Raw genomic sequence first — 20,279 nt, 5'->3', positions numbered from 1 at the left:
ATGGTAACACCTGGATCTTTTTAGGCTTCTTGTGAATATTTTCTGACAAATCCAATAGACAGCAATACATCAGAAAATCCTTAACTATTGAGCCAGAGGTAGGTCCTATACCCACTTTCCCATAAAGCACCCAAAAGCATTATGTTGGGCTCACAGTGTTTCTTAATCTTTATTCAGTAAATTTTGTCTTTTTAAAGTTCCTTTACCCAGCCATCCCATGCCTGGGAATTTACCCAAGGGAAATGAAATCAGCAAATAAAAGAGTTATCTGCACCCCCATGTTTATTGCAGCTCAATTCACAATAGCTAAGACATGGAATCAACCTAAATACCCATCAGCTGAAGTCTGTATAAAGAAATTATGGGATATGTACTCTATGGAATACTACACAGTGGTTAAAAAAATGAAATCCAGTCATTTGCAACAAAATGGATGAAACTGGAAACATCATACTTAGTGAAATAAGCCAGTCCCAAAGGGACAAATAGCATATATTCTCCCTGATTTGTGATAACTAATAGAGCGCCTCAAAGGATATCTGTAGAAATGAGATTGACACTTTGAGAAGCAATGACTTGAATATCCCTTGTGTTGACTGTCAGGGACAATTTTGTTGTTGTTTTTTCTTAATGGAGAATGGGGCTGGGAATGGTAAAGGGAGGAGGAGGTAGGAGTGGAGTAGGGGTGGGAGGGCAGATATGATGGGAAGAATCACTATATTCCTAAAGTTGTACTTATGAAATTTGTACTCATAAAATAAACAGTTTCTTTGGGAAAAAAATTTAAACAATAAAGTTCCTTTATCACTGTGGTAAGATCTAAAATGAGAAATATCAGAAAGTAAAATTTTTATCAAATAATAGAGGTGATAAAATTAAATAGAATAATGGGGCCAGTGCAGTGGCGCACTTGGTTAATCCTCCGCCTGTGGTGCCGGCATCCCATATGGGTGCTGGTTTCTAGTCCTAGTTGCTCCTCTTCCAGTCCAGCTCTCTGCTGTGGCCTGGGAGGGCAGTGGAGGATGGCCCAAGTGCCTGGGTCCCTGCAACCGCATGGGAGACCAGGAGGAAGCGCCTGGCCCCTGGCTTCAGATCAGCGCAGCGCTGACCGTGGCAGCCATTTGGGGAGTGAACCAACGGAAGGAAGACCTTTCTCTCTGTCTCTTTCTCTCACTGTCTGTAACTCTACCTGTTAAATAATAAATAAATAAATAAAACATTAAATAGAATAAGACAGTAGCTCATTTGAAGTGTTCTTCTGTTTCTAGGAAAACTACTTTGTTATCAAGCCCATGGACCACCGCCTCCTGTGTGTGTGTGTGGTGCCTATGCCTGAACAGCTCTACAGAGATGACATCCTCTTTGGGGATGACAGTGGTTTTGTGACCAGATTCACCATAAATAGTGTTGACTTTGGACTAAAGCAGACAAAATCCAAAAGGAAATTTAAAAATCAGGTCTTGAATTCAAAGAACTTTAAAAGGTAAAGATATTATATGAGTGGTCCTGTTCTTTTAATAATTACAGTCATTGCTCATATATAGAGAGGTCCCAGATTTCATGGTAGAGGTCTCACATACGAAACTGAATGAGGCTTCTTGTTTCAACGAACTTCTATAGGGCAGGCAGACAGAAAATCAGCAACTGAAATTCCTTTTTAAAATGTATTTGGTAACTTCAACCTGCAAGTCCTTGAATGAGTTGAAGAGTTTAATGAAAAAGTTTAAATCATGAAAATGCTATAATATTTATATATATATAAATATGACTACTTACTACCATATGAATGTGGAAGATGATTCTAACTATAAAAACAATGGATACAGAATACAAAGAAAACGTTTGAGAGATCTGTCTATATTCAAAATAAAACCATCTGGACATCAAAAGATAACATTTGAAAAGTAAATATCAAATGAACAAATATTTGTGACAAATATGATAGGCAATGGATTGATGCTCTTTAACAGGTCTTGGAATTCAATTTAAAAAATTAGGCCCCAAGAGAAAACTGAACAAAGGCCATGGACAGATAATTCACACACATGCATACATAAGTACAAATGATCAATAAGCATTTCAAAAGGATCACCAGACAAAAATGCTAACAGTTATCACCACATGATGAGATTTTGGGTTATTATTGGCTTTCTTGTAAGTGAAATATCTTCAAAGTTTTTAGAGTGAGGTGTATGTTACTTTTAAAAGCAGAAAAATATAAATTTGTATTATATGTATCTTCTTCATTAATCAAATTACAACTTAAAATCAGATATAATGTTTCACTTATAATATTAGTGTGGGAGGGCAGGACTGAGTTTCCAGATCCTGGCCTCTGTATGGCCCAGGCCACTCTAGCCCTGGCTGTTGCAGTATTTGTGAACCATGGAACTCTGTCTCTGTGTCTCTGCCCCTCAAATAAGTAAATAAGAGCTCAGTACAACTATAACTACGTAGAATTAAGATTACCTCCATTACTTGAACACTGAGATTGACACAGTAGTTGACTGGGTACATTTTCTATCCTCCACATAGGAGCAGTACTTAGTCCAATCAAAGTACTTGTCACTAGACCTGAGGGAGGATTTTTCCTATATATGATATGCTCCTCTATCTATCAGGAAGCATCTCATTCTAATTATGCTAGGCTATTAGAATAAATGCTGGTACATGAATCTTCTTTTGACTGAGATGTGTGCCACCTGTCAGAAAATTCCATGGATTTTTTTCAATCCATGTTGTGGGGAGCAACTGAGACTAGACTAAATTACTGGAACTAGGACTAATTCTATGCATCTGCTCTCCCACAATATGGCGCTGGGGAGGAGCAAACAACTACACAGCTGCCTCATCAGTTTGATAAGCTGCAGGACCTGATCCTGCTCCTGATTGGAGGAGAGCAGCGTGCTCGGTGTGTGGGCAGCAGAGTTGGGATTGGTGGAAGAGGACTATAAAGGAGGAGAGAGACAACATGCACCAGGAACATCTGAAGGAACACCTGAGCAGCCCCCGAGAGAGCCGGCCAGCCGTGTGCTGCTCCTCCGCAGAAGCGGGGAAAGTGGCAGGGGGTGCCGCCCCTCCACGGAGGTGGAGGGGTCGGCAGCCAACCCGGGAAGAACCAGCAGCAAACCCGGGAAGGGCCGAGCAGACAAAAGAACAGCACAGGGTCCAGTGTCGTTCCTCTGCGAATGGGGGAGCGACACATGTTCCCATTAGATAGATATGTCAGACATGAGATTTGGGTATCTCAGGAATTTGCGGAATCTTAGTGCAGTTAAAATGAATGCTAATTCACATTGGTTCTTGTAAGAGATTATTTACATGTAGATGATTTAATCATGTGGTTCATGATCAAGGAGATGATACAATGCTCTCAAGACTGAGGTGTTAAATAGGCTGAATATAGAGATATTATATTACCAAGAGATTCTTGTTTGACAAAAAGAAAGTATTAAGACCAAAGGATTAATTAAATTTTGGAGTCATCATAAAGGTTTGTTTGCAGTTGATATTCACAGATATATGGAGTGGGTGGAGTTGGGGTTCAAACACTGAAACATGTTCCATTCGGATTATCAGATTTTTTTCAGTAAAGCAAGCACAATAGTGCTAATAACAGACTGAGATTTCTCTACATTATTCCTTTTGTTCGGAATTTATACCTCAATATTTTACAATAATCTTATAAAGTCATTTTTCATCTCAAATAGGCTAGATTTGGAAATTTAGTTACCTATTTCAAAGTGGCATTATGCATAGGATTGTTACACATGACGCAATTAGCAGATCATACAGCTGCAACTCAGTTAAAGTGTTTTCAAATGCTCAGTAGAAAGAAGTTCAGCATAATGTGTCTGTGTGTGTCTGAAAGTAACCCCCTCCCCTGTTTAAATCCCCAGTGTTAAAAGGAAGCTGCATAATGACTTGGTTATGAAAATTAGATATATTCCAGCCCTAAATTGCTTTGGATCCTGCTCCTTAGACAGTGTCCATTCATTTGTTTTGGAATCATTGAAGAGACTTGAGGATAATTTGTAAGTACAACAGTTCATATATGTGAACATTCTGTGACTTTCATAATTTATACAATGATAGTCCCATGGCTGCCTTGGAATTTTAAAACTGGTTTTCAGGGAAATCAGATGCTAACATTTTCATTTGTTTAACAAAGTTCATTGGATTTTTCAGAAGAGAATTGAAGTCACTCAGCAGATCTGAATAGGATGTGTCCTAACGGGAATTTTGCTCATTGGTTGTTTATTGTTTTAACTTACTGGAATAATAAATACAGATGTATCTATAACTACAGTTTCTAAGTATCACTCTGATGATAAACTTCATTCTTTTTAAATCATTCTTTTGCTAGCCAGTCTCCTGTGAATGTGATCTATAGCACAATCATTATATTTCCTATGTGATATAGAGGATGGTGTTCTTACAGAGAGATGATTTTAAAGAATGTTCCATCTTTCAATTTGGCTAAATATTTATTCAAAGCTAGAAAACAGCTACTATATATTAATTTTGCTTAATAAATTCACTAGATATGTGATAAACTTTATTTTTTATTTTTTTAAGTTTTTATTTAATGAATGTATTTTTTCATAGATACAACTTTAGGAATATAGTGGTTCTTTCCCCCATATCCCCCCCATCATCGATAAACTTTAAAAACACTGTGCTAAGTGGCAGGAACTTGACAAAAATATTGTATATTGTATGAATTCATTTATAAAAAATGCCCAAAAGGGCCAATTTCTAAAGATGGAAAGGAGATCAGTGGTTGTTCAGGGCTGGTGGTGGGAGCAGGGATCTCAAATGGACACAAGGGAGTTTTTGGGAGTGATGAGACTTATCATTCTAAGACATATTGTGGTGATTGCTATTCAAATCTATAAATTTATTAACAACCAGTGAATTGTACACTTAGAATAAGTGAATACTGTGATATGTAAATTATACCTCAATAAACATGTCTTAGAAAAACAGACTTCAGGCTTCGAGTGTGGCACCTAGGACTTTGTAAGTTGTCACTCCATCATAACAACCAGAAAACTGAAAGGCAATAGCTCTTCACAGATTGGTCAGAAAAGTGAGATCACAGGGAAACTTTGATGCCCCACACTGGGGAGACAGACACGGAATATGGAGGATCACAATTTACCAGAGCAGAAATCCACAAGCAGATTACCTCCAGAGTAACAAGTACCAGGGAGGGAAAACCTAAACTGCAATTCACAACTTTATGGGGGCTCAACATGGACACCTTTGATAGTAACAACTCCAGGGATCCCCGCCATAGTAAACCATCACACTTTCATAAGTTTTACGACCAGAAGCTCAACTAGGTTCTCACGGTGAACACTGGGGAAAACCCCAGTGCTTTTGGTAGGGGGAGGGGAAAAGGAGCCATTTTTTAAAACATACCAAAGCATTCTATTGTAATCAAGGTGTACCCACAAGATAAACCATTTCACCAGAGCCTAAGCTAATGAGATTTCACTAGATAATAACTGACCTGGGATAAGGGAACTACATAATCTCAATCCACTCTATCCACCTGGTTCCAACTAAAGGCAAAACTAGGATGTGCTCGTGAGGTTCCCAGTGCAGATGCACAGGCTGACTAAAAGACTGAAATCTGATGACAACAGGAATGGCATAGTAGTACCTTCTCCACACCTCACCACCACATTATGAAAGGCCTATTTATAGCAGTTCCTTTTATCCATGTTTGAGTATCAAGCAAAAAATTAAAAGGCATCCTAAAAGGCAGAAGAGATGGACAAGCACCAGCATCAGACACAGTTATAAGAGGACTGTTAGATATTTATGTGTAAGTAAAGGGACAGAAATAACATAAGGGGCTAGAGTAAAGAACTAGGATTATTAAATGATCATAAGGTACTCACATTACTAGTAAAATTGAATAATATTATTTCAAAGTGAACTTAGGGGCAGATATTCAGTTTAGTCGTTAAAAGACGCAGCTCTGAACATTCATATCCCATAGTAATGTGCCTGAGTTTCGGTCCTAGCTAAATTTCCCCTGATTCCATCTTCTTGCCAATTCACACTCTGGGAGACAGCAGGCGATCCCAGTTGAGTACTTGGGACCCTGATACTCATATGGGGAACGCAGATTGAGTTCCTGGCTCCTGGCTTTGGCATGACCCAGCACCAACTGTTGTGGGAATGAACCAACAAATGGGATATCTCTGGCAGGACAGTTCTCTCTCTCAATAAATAAATAAAAATTTTACAAAGGAAAGTGAACACAACTCAGTTGTACCTGTATATTACAAACAATAGGGTGCTCTCTAAAGAAAAGAAAAAATATCATTGATATTAAAAGCAGAGAAAAAATCATATAAAATATTCAATTAAAACCACAAAAACCACAAACCAGTGAGAGAAAAAAAAGAGGAACAAGGAACAAGGGACAAGAGCAACAAATAGAAAACAGTATCAAAATAGTAGACATTAATACTACTAAATTAACAATAGTTTAAACGTTAATGCTCAAACACTCCAATTCAGAGAGACTGTCCAAGTGATCAAAAAAACAAGATCCACTTTAATGTGGTCTACAAGAAACATACTTTCAATATAAAGACACATATAGATTAAAAATAAAGGGATGGAAAAAGATATATCATACTAAAATACTATAATCAAAGGAATATAAAAATAGGGTATATTGATTTTAGATGGAGAAGATTTTAGAACAAGAATAATTGCCGGAGATAGAGAAGGACATTATGTAATGATAAAAAGGTCAATTTTCTGGCCGGCGCCGTGGCTCACTAGGCTAATCCTCCGCCTTGCAGCGCCAGCACACTGGGTTCTAGTCCCGGTCGGGGCGCCAGATTCTGTTCTGGTTGCCCCTCTTCCAGGTCAGCTCTCTGCTGTGGCCAAGGAGTGCAGTGGAGGATGGCCCAAGTCCTTGTGCCCTGCACCCCATGGGAGACCAGGAGAAGCACCTGGCTCCTGCTATCGGATCAGCGTGGTGCAACGGGCGCAGCGCGCCGGCCGCGGCGGCCATTGGAGGGTGAACCAACAGCAAAGGAAGACCTTTCTCTCTGTCTCTCTCTCTCTCACTGTCCACTCTGCCTGTCAAAAAAAAAAAAAAAAAGTAAATTTTCTAAGACGTATCTTTAACGTGCCTAATAATAGACCTACAAAACCTTTAAGAACAAAACCAACAGACTTGCAAGGATAACTAGATGAATCAATTGTTACTGTTGGAGATTTCAACAGTCTTTGGCCATAAATGGAGAGATCCACCAGGCAGAAGACACAAAGTTGGGGCATGGTGCTGTGGTGTTAGCAGGTTAAGCTACCGCCTGCAATGCTGGCAACCCAGATGAATCAGTGGATAGAAGACCTCTCTGTCTCTCCTCTCTCTGTCTGTACATCTGTATCTCAAACATAAATAAATCTTAAAAAAAAACCACATTTACAAAAAAACACATGAGTCAAAGAAGAGGCACGAGAAATTAAAATGTTTTGAATTAAATTAAAAAAATGTAACAATAAAATTAGAAGGATTTAGAGAATTCAGCATTGAAAGGAAATTTTATAGTGTTGAGTACAACATGTCAGAAAAAAAAGTCCTAAAATCAATCATCTTGTGGAACCAGAAGAGCAAATTAAATTTAATCTAAGAAGGAAAATAGAAATAATCAAATACAGAGCAAAAATCAGTGAAGTTAAAGATAGAAAATCAATAGACAAAATCAACAATACCAAAATATAAAGTTATAAGTTCTAGGAAAATGTAAATAAAATTGATAACCCATATTGACTAAGTAAAAAAGAAAGCACAAATGATAATAAACAGAAGCAGGTTCCATGATGGTGGAGTAGGGAGGGAGCTTACTGCTCTAGCCAGGAGAAAATAGTCTAAAAAAAGTGGAGCTCGTATAGTCTCAAGGAAGAGTTTGGAAAAAAACGGCAGAGGAAATTAGAGGGACATGGTGGACCCACTTGGAGGGCGTGGGCACCCACGGCTCAGACTCCAACAGCCGAGAGCCTATGCACAAGCACTGGAAAGAGAGGTGAGATGAGACTGCAGTAGCCCGAGCCACTGGTGGAAAAGCAGCAGGGACAGCCTAGAGGGAATGCGGCCTGAAGCTTCTCTCTCCAGTCACCTCACAGAAGCGTACATGCCGATAGAGCTAGTGCCATTTTGGACATACATAACAGCTGTGCCAGCTCGTGTCTGCACCCTGCAATCAGCCGAGTGGAGACTCCTGACTCTGGTGGGGAGAAACAACAGTGGGCTAGGAGCTTGTGATTGTGTGAAGCTTCTGAACTGGGACTGTGAAAAAAAAAAAAAAAACACCACAGGGTGTGTGGGAAAACTCACAGTGTGGCTGGGACTTCGAGCAGTCTCAGTGGGAGAAAAACAAGTTTGGGGGTTCCTGGTTACCTGGTGGGAGACATTGCTGGGGAATCTGAACTCACACTGAGGACCATATAGATCCTTTGTGTGGTCCTTGGGACAGAGCAGAAGAATATTACACCCACTGGAGCTAGTGCTCAGGCACTGGTCTCCAGCAAGGAGAAGAGCTCAGCTGAGCAGAATATACTTCCCTTCTGATTAAAAAAAGAGATTTACCATGGCAAACCTGGGTGTGTCACTTTAGGCATGCTTTTAACCCTGGAGAACTGAACAGAGCTCCCTGAACATGAAATTGAGATATTAAAGAGAAATCAAAATGAAATGAAGAATTCAATAGAGCAAATAAAAATGCAATAGAGAGCCTTAAAAATGGAACCAGTGGGGGCTGGTGCTGTGGTGTAGTGGGTTAAAGCCCTGGCCTGCAGTGCTGGCATCCCATATGGGCACTGGTTCTAGTCCTGGCTGCTCCTCTTCCCATCCAGCTCTCTGCTATGGCCTGGGAAAGCAGAAGATGGCCCATGTCCTTGGGCTCCTGCACCCATGTGGGAGACCCAGAAGAGCTCCTGGTTCCTGGCTTTGGATCGCTGCAGCTCCAGCCGTTGTGGCCAACTGGGAGTGAACGAGTGGATGGAAGACCTCTCTCTTTCTCCCTCTCCTCCCCCTTCTCTCTCTGTGTAACTCTGACTTTCCAATAAATAAATAAATCTTTTTTTTTTTAAAAAGTGCAATTGGTGGATCATATTGTAAGGTTATGTTTATCTTTAAAAGAAACTGCCAAACTCCTTTAAAGAGGCTGTATCATATTGCATTCCTACCAACAAGGAATGAGAGTTCTTGTTCTCAGAATTTGGTGGTGGTAGGATTTTGAACTGTGACCACTCTCATAGTGATATCTCATTGTTATAGTTTGCAATTCCCTAATATTTATGACGTGGATAATATTTTCACAGGCTGGTATATATCTTCTTTGTTGTGGTGTCTTCAGATATTCTGTCTATGTTTCTGTCATCCATTTGTTTTGTTTTAAGAGTTCTTTGTATATTTTGGATGGCAATCCTTTGCAAATATATCTTTTGGAAGTACTTTCTCTCAGCCTGTGGTTGAAGTCCAGCCTATCAATTATTTCTTTCATGGGTTTTGTCTTTGGTGTTTTATCTAAAATAGTTGCCATATCCTAGGTTACCTAGATTTTCTCCAATTAGGAGTTTTATAGTTTTTCATTTTTTATTTAGGTCTGTGGTCTGTCCTTTTTAGAGTTAATTTTTGTGAAAATTATGAGGTCTCTGTCTAGATTCTTCCTCTCTCTCTCTCTCTTTTTTTTTTTTTTTTGGTATGTGGATGCCCAGTTGTTTCAGTATCATTTATTGAAAAGAATTGTTTTGTTCTATTGTATTGTTTTTGCTCCTTTGTCAAAATCGGTTGACTATATTTATATAGGTCTATTTCTGAATTCTATTCTGTTCCATTGATCTCTTTGACTATGCTTTTGCCAACACTGTATTGTATTTAGTGCTGTAACTTTACTGTAAGTTTTGAAGTCAGGTAATGTTAGTTCTCTGATTTTGTTCTTCCCTTCAATGTTGTCATTTATTCTAGGCCTTTTGCCTCTTTACATAAATTTTAGAATCAGTATCTTGAAATCTACAAAATAGCCTACTGATATTTTGATTCTGATAGCATTAAATCTATTGAGCAAGGTGAAAATTGACATCTTGACATGTTGTCTTCTTATCCATAAACAAGGAATATATCTCCATTTATTTGGTTCTTGATTTCTTTCATAAGAGTGTTATAGCTTTCCTTTATAGATATTATTTAGATTATTAGATTGATACTAAAATATTTTATTATTTTCTGTGCTAATTTAGATCATATTGTATTTTTAATTTCAAATTCCACTTGTTTATTGCTGGAATATAGGAAAGCAATTGACTTTTTTTTATTTTTATTTATTTATTTTTGACAGGTAGAGTTAGACAGTGAGAGAGAGACAGAGAGAAAGGACTTCCTTTTTCTGTTGGTTCACCCTCCAAGTGGCCACTACGGCCGTCGTGTTGCGGCCAGCGCGCTGCACTGATCCGAAGCCAGGAGCCAGGTGCTTCCTCCTGGTCTCCCATGAGGGTGCAGGGCCCAAGGACCTGGGCCATCCTCCACTGTACTCCCGGGCCACAGCAGAGAGCTGACAGGAAGAGGAGCAACCGGGACAGAATCCGGCGCCCCGACCGGGACTAGAACCCAGTGTGCCGGATCCGCAGGCAGAGGATTAGCCTATTGAGCTGCAGCGCACGCCAGCAATTGACTTTTATATACTTGATGTACCTTGTATTGTGCAAACTTGCTATAATTACTTACTAGTTCTGAGTGTGTTTTTTTTTTTAATCAATTTTTGGATTTAATTTTTTTAAACTTTTATTTAATGAATATAAATTTCCAAAGTACAGCTTATGGATTACAATGGCTCCCCCCCACCATAATGTCCTTCCCACCTGCAACCCTCCCCTTTCCCACTCCCTCTCCCCTTCCATTCACATCAAGATTCATTTTTGATTCTCTTTATATATAGAAGATTAGTTTAGCATACATTAAGTAAAGATTTCAACAGTTTGCTCCCACACAGAAACATAAAGTGAAAAATACTGTTTGAGTACTAGTTATAGCATTAAGTCTCAATGTACAGCACACTAAGGACAAAGATCCTACATGAGGAGTAAGTGCACAGTGACTCCTGTTGTTGACTTAACAAATTGACACTCTTGTTTATGGCTTCAGTAATCACCCTAGGCTCTTGTCATGAGCTGCCAAGGCTATGGAAGCCCCCTGAGTTCAGCGACTCTGATCATATTTAGACAAGGCCATGGTCAAAGTGGAAGTTCTCTCCTCCCTTTAGAGAAAGGTACCTCCTTCTTTGATGACCTGTTCTTTCCACTGGGATCTCACTCGTGGAGATCTTTCATTTAGGTTTTTTTCCCCCCAGAGTGTCTTGGCTTTCCATGCCTGAAATACTCTCATGGGCTTTTCAGCCGGATCCGCATGCCTTAAGGGCTGATTATGAGGCCGGAGTACTGTTTAGGACATCTGCCATTCTATGGGTCTGCTATGTATCTCACTTCCCATGTTGGATCATTCTCTCCCTTTTTGATTCTATCAGCTAGTATTTGCAGACACTATTCTTGTTTATGTGATCCCTTTGGTTCTTGGCTGGGTTGAACGGTAGGGTTATCTTCAGGTTTCTGAGGAATCTCCAGACTAACTTCCATAGTGGCGTGGCCAGTTTGCATTCCCACCAACAGTGGGTTAGTGTCCCTTTTCCCCCACATCCTTGCCAGCATCTGTTGTTGGTAGATTTCTGTATGTGAGCCATTCTAACCGGGTGAGGTGAAACCTCATTGTGGTTTTGATTTGCATTTCCCTGATTGCTAGTGATCCTGAACATTTTTCATGTGACTATTGGCCATTTGGATTTCCTCTTTGGAAAAATGTCTATTGAGGTCCTTGGCCCATCTCTTAAGTGGGTTGTTTGTTTTGATGTTGTGCAGTTTCTTGATCTCTTTGTAGATTCTGGTTATTAACCCTTTATCTGTTGCATAGCTTGCAAATATTTTTTCCCATTCTGTAGGTTGTCTCTTCACTCTCCTGACTGTTTCTTTTGCAGTACAGAAACTTCTCAATTTGATGCAATCCCAATAGTTGATTTTGGCTTTGACTGCCTGTGCCTCCTGGGTCTTTTCCAGAAACTCTTTGCCTGTGCCAATATCTTGAAGGGTTTCTCCAATGTTCTCTAATAACTTGATGGTGTCAGGCCATAGATTTAGGTCTTTAATCCATGTTGAGTGGGTTTTTGTGTAAGGTATAAGGTAGGGGTCTTGCTTCATGCTTCTGGACATGGAAATCCAGTTTTCCCAGCACCATTTATTGAATAGACTGTCCTTGCTCAAGGAATTGGTTTTAGATCCTTGATCAAATGTAAGTTGGCTGTAGATGTTTGGGTTGATTTCTGGTGTTTCAATTCTGTTCCATTGGTCTATCCATCTGTTTCTGTACCAGTACCATGCTGTTTTGATTACAACTGCCCTGTAGTATGTCCTGAAATCTGGTATTGTGATGCCTCCGGCTTTGTTTTTGTTGTACAAGATTGCTTTAGCTATTCGAGGTCTCCTGTGTCTCCATATGAATTTCAGCATCATTTTTGCTAGATCTGAGAAGAATGTCTTTGGTATCTTGATTGGGATTGCATTGAATGTATAAATTGCTTTTGGGAGAATGGACATTTTGATGATGTTGATTCTTCCAATCCATGAGCATGGAAGATTTTTCCATTTTTTGGTATCCTCTTCCATTTCTTTCTTTAAGGTTTTGTAATTTTCATCGTAGAGATCTTTAACGTCCTTGGTTAAGTTTATTCCAAAGTATTTGATTGTTTTTGTAGCTATTGTGAATGGGATTGATCTTCAAAGTTCTTTCTCACCCATGGCATTACTTGTGTATACAAAGGCTGTTGATTTTTGTGCACTGATTTTATATCCTGACACTTTGTCAAACTCCTCTATGAGTTCCAATAGTCTCTTAGTAGAGTTCTTTGGATCCCCTAAATAAAGAATCATATCGTCTGCAAAGAGGGATAGTTTGACTTCTTCCTTCTCAATTTGTATTCCTTTAATTTCTTTTTCTTGTCTGATGGCTCTGGCTAAAACTTCCAGAACTATGTTAAATAGCAGTGGTGAGAGTGGGCATCCCTGTCTGGTGCCAGATCTCAGTGGAAATCCTTCCAACTTTTCCCCCATTCAACAGGATGCTAGCCATGGGTTTTTCATAAATTGCTTTGGTTGTATTGAGGAATGTTCCTTCCATACCCAATTTGCTTAGAGTTTTCATCATGAAAGGGTGTTGAATTTTATCGAATGCTTTCTCTGCATCTATTGAGATAATCATATGTTTTTTCTTCTGCAGTCTGTTAATGTGGTGAAACACATTGATTGATTTGCGAATGTTGAACCATCCCTGCATACCCGGGATAAATCCCACTTGGTCTGGGTAGATGATTTTTCTGATGTGTTGTTGTATTCTATTGGCAAGAATTTTATTTAGGATTTTTGCGTCTATGGTCATCAGGGATATTGGTCTATAATTTTCTTTCAGTGCTGCATCTTTCTCTGGCTTAGGGATTAAGGTGATGCTGGCTTCATAGAAAGAATTTGAGAGGATTCCATCTTTTTCGATTGTTCTGAATAGTTTGAGAAGAAATGGAATTAGTTCTTCTTTAAATGTCTGGTAGAATTCATCAGTGAATCCATCTGGTCCTGGGCTTTTCTTTGTTGGGAGGGCCTTTATTACTGTTTCAATTTCTGTTTCAGCTATGGGTCTATTTAGGTTTTCTATGTCTTCATGGTTCAATTTAGGTAGATTGCATGTGTCCAGGAATCTATCCATTTCTGATAGATTTTCCTGTTTGCTGGCATACAAGTCCTTGTAGTAATTTCTGATGATTCTTTTTATTTCTGTGGTGTCTGTTATTACGTTTCCTTTTTCATCTCTGATTTTATTGATTTGGGTCTTTACTTTTTTTAGTTAGTTGGGCCAATGGGGTGTTAATTTTGTTTATTTTTTCAAAAAACCAACTCTTCACTTGGCTGATTTTTTGTAATGTTTTTTTGGATTCAATCCTGTTAATTTCTTTTCTGATTTTAATTATTTCTCTTCTCCTATTAGATTTGGGTCTGGTTTGCTGCAGTTTTTCTAGGTCCTTGAGATGTGCTGAAAGCTCATCTATTTGGTATCTTTCCAATTTCTTGATATAGGCACCTATTGCTATAAACTTGCCTCTCAATCCTGCTTTTTCCATATCCCATAAGTTTTGATATGTTGTGTTGTTATCCTCATTTACTTCCAGAAAGTTTTTGATTTCTCTTTTGATTTCTTGAATGACCCAGTGTTCATTCAGGAGCATGTTGTTCAGTCTCCATGTGTTTGCATACTTTCTAGGGTTTTCTGAGTTGCTAATTTCCAGCTTCATTCCGCTGTGGTCTGAGAAGCTGCATGGTATGATTCTAATTCTTTTAAATTTGCTGAGACTTGCTTTATGGCCTAGTATGTGATCAATCCTAGAGAAGGTTCCATGCACTGCTGAGAAGAATGTGAAGTCTTTAGATGTAGGATTGAAAGTTCTGTAGATATCTGTTAGATCCATTTGGGCAATAGTGTCAATTAAATCTGCTGTTTCCTTGTTGATCTTCTGTCTGGATGATCTGTCTATTTGTGAGAGTGGAGTATTGAAGTCCCCCAGTACTATTGTATTGGAATCTAAGTCTCCTTTTAAGTCCCTTAACATATCTTTTAAATAGACCAGTGCCCTGTAATTAGGTGCATATACATTTATAATAGTTACATCTTCCTGTTGAATTGAACCCTTAATCATTATATAGTGCTCTTCTTTGTCTCTCTTAACAGTTTTTGTATTAAAGTTTATTTTGTCTGATATTAATATGGCTACACCTTTTTTTTTTTGGTTTCTGTTGGCATGGAATATCTTTTTCCAACCTTTCACTTTCAGGCTGCATGCATCTTTGTTAGAGAGATGTGTTTCTTGTAGGCAACAAAGAGTTGGGTTTTGTTCCTTAAGCCAATCAGCCAATCGGTGTCTTTTAACTGAAGAGTTAAGTCTATTAACGTTTAATGTGACTATTGATACATAGTGACTTTGCCCTGCCATTTTCCAGGAGATATTTTCTAGTATATGCTTTGTGCTTCCTATGCTCTTTTACTGGTAGGTTTTCTTCCTTTACCTTCTTTCATACTGATGGCCGTGTTTCTGTGTTTCTGAGTGTAGCACATCTTTAAGTATCTTTTGCAGGGCTGGACGAGTGGCGGCAAAGTCTTTCAATTTCTGTTTGCTATGAAAGGTCTTTATTTCACCTTCATTCACAAATGAGAGCTTAGCAGGATATAATATTCTGGGCTGGCAATTTTTCTCTCTTAGCACCTGTGCTATGTCTCGCCATTCCCTCCTAGCCTGTAGTGTTTCTGATGAGAAGTCTGCTGTGAGTCTGATTGGAGATCCTCTGAGAGTAATCTGACGTTTCTCTCTTGCACATTTAGGATCTTTTCTTTATGTTTCACTGTGGTGAGTTTAATTACAACGTGTCGTGGTGAGGATCTCTTTTGGTCATGTTTATTAGGGGTTCTATGAGCTTCCTGTACTAGGATGTCTCTGTCCTTCTCCAAACCTGGATAGTTCTCTGCTAGTATCTCACTAAAAAGGCCTTCCAATCCTTTCTCTCTCTCCATGCCTTCAGGAACTCCTAGAACTCGAATGTTGGGTTTTTAATAGTATCCTGTAGATTCCCAATGATATTTTTTAGATTTCTAATTTCCTCTTCTTTTCTTTGGTTTGACTGTATGTTTTCCTGTGCTCTGTCTTCTAAGTCCAATACTCTCTCTTCTGTTTCACTGACTCTGTTTTTTAGACTTTCTAATGTGTTTGTCATTTGATCTATTGAGCTCTTCATTTCATTTTGATTTCTCTTCACTATCACACTTTCCTGTTCTACTAGTTTATGCATTTCATTTTGATTCTTCCTTAAAATTTCATTTTCACGAGAGAGATTTTCAAATCTGTCCAATAAGGATTTCTGTAGTTCAAGGATTTGCTTTTGAAAACTTCTAAATGTTCTTATCATGAATTTTTTGAAATCTGTATCTTGCATTTCTTCTATCTCATCATCTTCATAATCTTGGCTTGGGGTGTTTTGTTTATTTGGAGGTGTCATAGTGTCATCGTTGATCTTGTTCCCTCGATTTTTGTGTTTGTTGCTTGGCATTGTTAATTCTTCTTCCCTCACTGTGAGTTTTTTTTTTTTTATACTGTGTCTGTGTTAAGTGGACTGTCTGCTGTTGGAGGAGCCTTGGAGGCTTGAGATGGGTGTGGCCTGAGAGCTCTGCTTGGTTCTTCCGGGTTACGGGTGTGTAAAGATGACACCCTCAGGTTATGAGTGGTAAATCTCTATTTATTTATTTATTTATTTATTTATTTATTTATTTATTCAGGAGGTAAGTAATACCGCACGGCTGAGCAGAATTGATGGTATTTAGCTTCGGATCTCTGGCTTCTACCCAAAGAGTCTGTGCAGGCTCAGTTTCTCCTGCGGACTCCCACTGGGTTGCCTAGGCTACTGAATTGTAGCACCTCAGTTCCTTATCTCTCCCCTGTTGTTATGTATATCCAGAGTGGGGCCTGCTCTTTGTCTCTTGCTCGCCTTTGCACGGTTGTCGGAGAGAGAAACTTGCCTGTACCAGTACCCCCCCACCTTTTTGTTTTCCTTCTCTCCTGTAGTCAGTCTGGTGAACTTTCCCGCTCCCCTCTAGATTCTGACCACCGTTTCCCCGCCAATGTCTCGGGTTACTGAGCTCACCTCCCCTTCCAGCGCCAATGTGTGGACTCGGAGCCCTGGGCGTCCCTGCTCTCCCTGCTGGTCATCTGTGTCACATCCACTCCCCTTCCCGCACTGGTGCGCAGACCCTGCGGCTCCCGTGGCTCGGCTTCTGCGCGGTGGGCGACCTTGCTCTCCCCGTAGGTCCTCCAAGTCACAGCCACTAGATCTGGAAGAGTTTCCTCTGCAATTTTTTCCTGATCCTTTTTCTGAGGCTACCATAACTCCACTTTTATTAAACTAAATTTTCCCGGACTATCAGTGCGCGCCCTCACTATTCCGCCATCTTGGCTCTGCCCATTTGTCTAGTTTCTCACTATTGAGTATGTTGTTAGCTCTGTTTTATAGATGTCACTTATAAAATTAAGACTTTGTTACTCCTACTTTGCTAAATGCTTCTGTTGGATTTTGTCAAATACTTTTTCTGCATCTCTTGATATGATCATGTGATTTTTCTACTTTATCATGTTGACATGATGGATTACAGTAACTGATTTTTTAATGTAGATTTTTAAACTTTGCATACCTAGAATAAATCCCACTGGATTGTTGAATAAATCTGTTTAGGCATATATAACAAATATTATGGATAAGTCGACTTCAGCAACAAACTTATTTCTCACAGTTTTTGGAGAAAAATCATGGAGCCAACATACCAACATGGTCAAGTCCTGTGGGTGGCCTTCTTTTCAGGCTGTAGATGGCTGTGTTCTCCCTTTATAGTCTCCTGCCAGAAAGAGGACTAGAGGGTTATGTACTTTATTTTATAAGCTTATTGTGTTAGGTTTTCATTACTTTAGGTAAAATATCTGAGAGGAGCTTCTTGGGAAGGATTATATTTATTCTGGCTTACATTTTAAAGGTTCACTGTTCAAAACTGGGCAGCCCTATTAGTCTGGCATCTGGTGGACATGCACAATGGTGAGCCTGAAGGCAGAGGAGGAAACTAGGACAAACGTGGCTTCAATAAACAACATTCTTTTAAGAACTATCTTATGAGAGCAAGCCCTCAGTGACCCAAATATTTCCCAGTGGCTCCTTCTTTCAGACACCTGATAAAGTGTCTATCCTAATACATCAACAACTAATATAAGACTTTGAGATTTAAACAGCTGCATGAGTTTCAGGAGCCAAGTCCTGTTCATGACACTAATACATGGGAACTGTATCCTTATGACCTAAATTACCCTCCAAAGACATCACCTCTTAATATTATCATACTCAGTAGAATTTCAACATTGAATTTGTGGTGGACACAATCATTCAATCTATTAAAGCCATTGCATATAATTCTTTCTATACCTTGTTGGATTTTACTTGTTTTTTTTTTTTGTTGTTGTTGTTGTTGTTGTTGAAGATTTTCCCATGTATGGTTATGAGATATTTGTCTGTAGTTTTCTTTTCTTGTAATCTCTTTGTCTTATTTTGTATTAGAGTAACATTGGCCTCATAGAATGAATTAGGAAATATTCCTTCTGCTTCTATCCTCTAAAAGAGATTATAGAGGATAGGTATAATTTATGTCTTAAGTGTTTTGTGGGGCCAGTGCCATGGCGCAGTAGGTTAATCCTCTGCCTGCAGCGCCGGATTCCCATATGGGTGCCGGTTCTAGTCCTGGCAGCTCCTCTTCCCAATCAGTTCTTTGCTATGGCCTGGGAAAGCAGTAGAAGATGGCCCAAGTCCTTGGGCCCCTGCACCCACATAAGAGACTGAGAGGAAGCACCTGGCTCCTAGCTTCAGATTGGTGCAGCTCTGGTCATGGCAGCCATTTGGGGGAGTGAACCAATGGAGGGAAGACGTTTCTCTCTGTCTCTCACTCTCACTTTCTGTAACTCTGTCAAATAAATAAATAAAATATTTTTTTTAAAAGTGTTTTGTAGAATTCACTAGTGACCCCCACCTGGGCCTAGCATTTTCTGTCATTAATTATTGATTCAATAGATTTAGTGGATGTAGGCTTTTTCAATTTATTTCTTCTTGAAGGAGTTTTGACAGATTGTCTGTGTATACAAATGCTGTTGATTTTTGTGAACTGATTTTATATCCTGCTATTTTACCAAACTCTTCTATGAGTTCCAATAGTCTCTTAGTGGAGTTCTTTGGATCCCCTAAATAAAGAATCACATTGTCTGGAAAGAGGGATATTTTGATTTCTTCCTTCCCAATTTGAATCCTTTTGATTTCTTTTTCTTGCCTAATGGCTCTGGCTAAAACTTTCAGTACTATATTGAATAATAATGGTGAGAGTGGGCATCCTTGTCTGGTTCCGGATCTTACTGGGAATGCTTCCAACTTTTCCCAATTCAATAGGACACTGGCCATGGGTTTCTCATAAATTGCCTTGATTGTGTTGAGGAATGTTCCTTCTATACCCAATTTGCTTAGAGTTTCCATCATGAAAGGGTGTTGTATTTTATCAAATGCTTTCTCTGCATCTATTAAGGTAATTGTATGTTTTTCTTCTGCTGTTTGTTAATGTGATGTATCACATTCATTGATTTGTGAATGTTGAATCATCCCTGCATACCAGGGATAAATGCTTCTTGGTCTGGGTGGATGATCTTTCTGATGTGTTGTTGGAATCTATTGGCCAGAATTTTATTGAGGATTTTTGTGTCTAATGTTCATTAGGGAAATTGGTCTGTAATTCTCTTTCTCTGCTGCATTTTTTAGGGTTTAAGAATTAGGGTGATACTTGTTTCGTAGAAAGATTTGGGAGGGTTCCTTCTCTTTCAATTGTTTTGAATAGTTTGAGAAGAATTGGAGTTAGTTCTTCTTTAAATGTCTGGTAGAATTCAGCAGTGAATCCATCCAGTCCTGGGCTTTTTTTTTTGTTGTTGTTGGGAGGGCCTTTATTACTGATTCAATTTCTATCTTGGTTATGGGTCTATTTAGATTTTCTATGTCTTCATGGTTCAGTTTCAGTAGGTTGTATGTGTCCATGAATCTAACCATTTCTGATAGATTTCTCAGTTTGTTAGCATACAACTCTTTGTAGTAATTTCTGATGACTCTTTATTTCTGTGGTGTCTGTTGTTACATTCCCTTTTTCATCACTAGTTTTATTGATTTGGGTCTTCTCTCTCCTTTTTTTGGTTAGTTGGGCCAATGGGGTGTCAATTTTAATTTATTTTTTCAAAAAGCAAGCTCTTCATTTTACTGATCTTTTGTATATTTTTGTTTCAATTTTGTTGACTTTTTCTAATTTTAATTATTTCTTTTCTCCTACTAGCTTGGGTTAGATTTGCTGTAGTTTTCTAGATCCTTGAGATGTATTGATAGCTCATTTATTTGGTGCCTTTCCTATTTCTTGATGTAGGCACCTATTTTCTATAAATTTCCTCTTTGCACTCCTTTTGCTGTATTCCGTAAGTTTTGATATGTTGTATTGTTATCTTAATTTGTTTCCAAAAATGTTTTATTTCTTTTTTCATTTCCTCTACAACAGA

The 20,279-nt window shown here is 38.9% G+C and overlaps 1 protein-coding gene across 16 annotated transcripts in view; it reads left to right on the top strand.

Annotated features, from left to right (window-relative positions):
- Positions 1 to 20,279, top strand: part of LOC100338257 (WD repeat-containing protein 64) — a 193,177-nt gene that overhangs the window by 33,676 nt on the left and 139,222 nt on the right. For all 16 annotated transcript variants that reach the window (XR_007909967.2, XR_007909966.2, XR_011381523.1 and 13 more), the window contains 2 exons: positions 1,269 to 1,483; positions 3,900 to 4,034. Coding sequence is in view for 1 of the 16 variants with exons in the window: in XM_002717339.5 (XP_002717385.3) it covers positions 1,269 to 1,483; positions 3,900 to 4,034 (350 nt within the window). In the remaining 15 variants the exon portion in view is untranslated. The remainder of the gene's footprint in view (positions 1 to 1,268; positions 1,484 to 3,899; positions 4,035 to 20,279) is intronic.

Source organism: Oryctolagus cuniculus, chromosome 13 (assembly GCF_964237555.1).
Source record: "Oryctolagus cuniculus chromosome 13, mOryCun1.1, whole genome shotgun sequence".
NCBI lineage: Eukaryota > Metazoa > Chordata > Mammalia > Lagomorpha > Leporidae > Oryctolagus > Oryctolagus cuniculus.
The sequence above is the reverse complement of the archived record's forward strand: the minus strand, read 5'-3'. Positions and strand labels throughout refer to the sequence as shown.